Source organism: Halyomorpha halys, unplaced genomic scaffold (genome assembly GCF_000696795.3).
Source record: "Halyomorpha halys isolate HHAL.00 unplaced genomic scaffold, Hhal_1.1 Scaffold352.1, whole genome shotgun sequence".
In the NCBI taxonomy this organism is placed as follows: domain Eukaryota; kingdom Metazoa; phylum Arthropoda; class Insecta; order Hemiptera; family Pentatomidae; genus Halyomorpha; species Halyomorpha halys.
This window is the reverse complement of record NW_027111631.1, coordinates 640,307-644,671: the sequence shown is the minus strand read 5'-3', so window position 1 is coordinate 644,671 and position 4,365 is coordinate 640,307. Positions and strand designations below refer to the sequence as shown.

The 4,365-nt window shown below is 35.3% G+C and overlaps 1 protein-coding gene across 6 annotated transcripts in view; it reads left to right on the top strand.

Moving 5' to 3' along the window:
- The window catches only part of for (cGMP-dependent protein kinase for), a 601,089-nt gene that overhangs the window by 415,307 nt on the left and 181,417 nt on the right, over positions 1-4,365 (top strand). The window contains exon 1 of one of the 6 annotated variants that reach the window (XM_024358995.2): positions 1,893-2,270. The exons of the other annotated variants lie outside the window; for them this stretch is intronic. Coding sequence (XP_024214763.1) covers positions 1,949-2,270 — 322 coding nt within the window. The 5' untranslated portion in view covers positions 1,893-1,948. Of the gene's footprint in view, positions 1-1,892; positions 2,271-4,365 lie in introns of those variants that run through there. 6 annotated transcript variants of the gene reach the window in all.

Sequence of the window (4,365 nt, the reverse complement as noted above, 5' to 3'; positions counted from 1 at the left end):
ATATATTGTATTCATACATATTGTATACGTGATTGGCACGTATATGAAGTCTTCAAATTATATCCTAGGACACCCATAGGTGTGATATGGTGGACTGGACCCCTCCTGGACCACCCCTGGTCCCCAATAATGTGAAAACAGGAAAATTTTATATTGGTAAAAATGATTTCACGATTTTGGTTATTATACTCAAATTGTCTTGTCAAGGCCATTTAAAGTGGCAGTTCCAGTCAGTCATTAAAACATGCAAAAGAAATATTTTAAGAAATACTTCATTGACACACCATGTTCGAAAATTTGGTCAAAATTGATGGAAAATTTTAGATTTTGCTCCTCAGGCAAACATGTTGTTTAGTAGTAGCATTTAGGTGACAATTACGTTTTGATATCTTTTCTCCTCCTCCACTCCCACAACTGCTCTGTGTTCTGTCTAATTGAGGAGCTGTACCTATATATAATATTTTAATACATTTGTCAAGTTCGATCAAAATTGTAGATAAATGTCAGATTCTACCTCCTCTCTCTTCCACTACCAATTGTTGTAGCAATATCTCATTTACTGCGTGGAGTTCAAACTGTGCACATTAATTTCAAATGACCCAAAGTGAATCCTTGGTTGGTAACTGATCCGACACGATACAACAGAATCAGTAAATTTTACGAGGACACTGGAATGAGATAGTTGCCAAAATTCTTTTGTTCTTGATAAGGAAGTACAAATTATCTTATCTGCGCATTTTTGCTAGAGGAAATGGAGATATTTTAATTTATTAAATTGTGAGTATTTAAATTTAAATTGTAAATAGTTTAATGTAGTAATATAGGTAGATAATTTTTATTGGAGATAGTTTACCGAATGAAGTAGATTAGAGCAAGATAGTCCGGGTGGCGGTCAATAAAGGTACCAAAATAGTAAAAGATAACTTCAGTTCTCAGCAGAACTTCATTCTTATCAGCCCTGACGAAGCACTGCAAAGCGGGACAAAAGCTTCACAATAAATAGTTGTTTGTTCCTATTTTGATACCTCTAGGTAATTTTTAAATTATCAATGATAACTTCTGTCCTAGTGGTTTCATAAAATAATAGAATAAACTGTACTATATTTATTTGTATTATTTTTCTCATTATAACAGTGGTTTTGATGGCTATAAAAAATAGAAAAATATTTGCATAAATAATTATTGCTTATATATAATTTTAAATCACTCGTAGAGAGATATTATGAGACATTTTGAATTGATGTACTTTTTCTTCTGTGACGAAAGATATCTCTCTGCCGTGCAACTAATATCACAAAAATGAGACAGTATGAAAGTGCTTGTTTTCAAGGTGACAGTAAATCTAGCTTGATGATGCATAAAATAAATTACAACTGTCACCATATACAAATGATAAAGAGGAAACATACATATATAACTTAAGAGTTTGAGATTATCAGTGTATATATGATGGTAGTGGCTGGGACAGCAGTCATTATCACTGTCACCGTGTAACCTTCATCACAACATTTTGAAACCTGACGGAAAAGTAGTTCGTAGAAACGTTGTAAACTTTTTCACATTTTTAAAGTATTTTATTGCGAAATTTTCCCCTCATTTCATTTTTTTTTAATTCCTTCCTCCAGAAAGTGAGGTTCTATATTTGTTGATGATGACCACTTCTTATCTTTCTTGATATAAGCATACACGTTATAATAAATCTATTATCTAATATAGTAATTTTATTTTTATTTGAAAATAAATACATTTAGTGCATCATTTGGTTTCCTGGAGTTGAATTTGGATGTGATACAATTCAAGTTTGATGGAGTATGATCGGAGTCTACGATCAGCTGGTGAAGGGTGAGGGGTGGGGGGAGTAAACGACCGACCCCCCTCCACTCTCCTTTAGATCCCAGTAGTGCGGGAGCCGTGGCGACGTGAGGTTGCTAAGTTGAGCTATGTTCCGATGAAAGTGCGAGCTTACCCTGGCCGGGCGATGCTCAGCTACGAGGCCAGCTGGGCCGGGCTGGACCAGGCCTGGACGGCGCCGTCCATCACCACCACCGCGTCATCCTTCGAGTACCTCCCGAGGCTCCTCCTCGACGCTGATCGCGAAGAGGAGTTCCTCATCCCCAGGCCCAAGCTCATAGTCCCAGTGCACACTTATGGCATCAGGAAGCGGAGGACGGGGAACCTCCATAGTCCTAGGACTGGAAGCGGGGAACAAGTCAAGCCCAAGGAGTCCTTCCAGCGGCAGGACAGCAGAGCGCATCACAAATCTTGTCCAGGTAGTTTATCATATCTGTCTTAGTCTTGGGTACTTGTCAGAATCAGAAAGCATTAAAGTCTCTGTGTCAACAATCACCAACTATTCTAATCTTATAAAACATCATTTAAATCTTTGCCTTAAAGCAGGCATTGCCAATGAAGTTTAAATTATTAATGGTTTAACTTTTTATGCTGTTAAAAGCGCAGAAAGGTAGTTTTTTCAAAAATTTGGACTACAAGTGATTTAATAAAAAATCTAAAACGTTAGTTTCTCGGATAACACAAACATTAAGCAACTCCTAGAACATAGCCACTATTATGAAAGATAATAATAAAATCAAACTAACAGCGACAGTTCTATATCACATTTGCCAAATATGGGTGGAGGAGACTATAGATAGTTAAATCGAGCAATATCTAAAAAGTGCCTTAAATTAGAAAACGATGTGCTCACCTTTAAAACATACATTTAAAGCGAGTATGTTTGTCGATGTACGACGACATGGCACAATCTCTAAAGAGGACATCATGCCATCATCAACACAAAAAAAAAGGCAACTTTTCCCGTCCGGACCCGCCCCACTAAAACCCTCTTGGAGCGTGGTCTCATATCCCTTTTGAAATATTAGCCAAAACGGGAAGAGGAGACTATAGATAGTTAAATCTAGCAATATTTAAAAAGCGACTTAAATAGGAAAATGATGTGAAATCAGGTTTTTTTAATAAATTTCTAAAAATGCTTCGGAGGCCTAGAAACTATCCTATCAAGCTTTTTTGCAATGGTTCACGGCACTGAATTACTGAGGAGTTTATTGAATCATAATAATGTTTGACTCCGAAGTTATCATTTCGTTCCTTAAAAAATAAAGAAACAATAATTTAAAAAAACTTTTAGTAGTTCTTAGTTCGACCATCTACCTCTTTTATGTCCTCAGACTGGTAAGAACCAGCCAAGGTTGTCCCTAGACGAATCGCCTACCCACCTATTGTCATCCGACCCTTCAGGCGTGCTGTTGACATCTGTCACTCAAAGATCTTCGTAAATCATTTAGACTCAATTCTATAGCGCTCTAAATTCTCTTTTATTTTATTAAAAATTATACTGTTAACATAAACTAAGTTACTGTTATAACCTAATTAAATTATTGGATATTTTTTTTATAATGGCGTATCATTTACGATTTCAGGATTTTTAAAAAATAAGCGTGATTAATTTATTGTCTTCCAAACCTCATGAAAACTCAAAACTTACTTACGTAGTCCTTCGGTCAAGTCGCTCTAATCATTTAAGTCGAAAGACATATTAGTTTTAAATTGGTTCAAAGTTCATTCGTCAGTGATATTTGTTAATTATATACTGAAATATCCTTTTAATTTCTTTTGACACAGGATAATACAACACAAACAATTACATAATTTAAATATCATACTTAACATTAAAAGAATTATGTTTGTATTAAAAAAATATATATATCTGCACCACTAATACCCACGAAGGGTCACAGGGGTGCAGTACTTTGTAAGCAAGTACTGTTACTGTACCAACGGTGTAAGAAAGTGATTTTTACCCAATTAAGGGTACCTACTTTATGAGGGTGGGTGGATCCCGGAGGGTTGGCGAACCCACGTGGCTGACTAAACGGCTACTGGTAGCAGATTATAATTACCTGCCACCATTATATATGTATAATATTTTATCTAATGGTGTATATACAAACAAGAAATACAAAAAAAAAAACCAATGGCACAATCTCGCCACACATTCCCTCAAAACTACTTCTAGACCTACCCCAGTCTGTAAGATTGTTGCCAGTTGGCAATTGGTTCTGGCTTCAATGTAGCATTTTATCAAGTAAGTGATTTGTTTTTATTTAAAATCGTCGCCTTGTCAACATTACATAATAACTTAACGAAGCTCATGTCTTCATCTATTTGTTTATCTGTTAGATACTTTTAACAACGATGTATACATTTTCTCCTGTCAATAACCAATTTACTGTATGCCTATATTAGTACAATTATTTGAAAAATTATAATGCCTTAAATGAAATGTCCATCTTTTCTGTAATCTGTATAAACAGATAATAATAAACATTTTTATAGCAGTTTTATTGT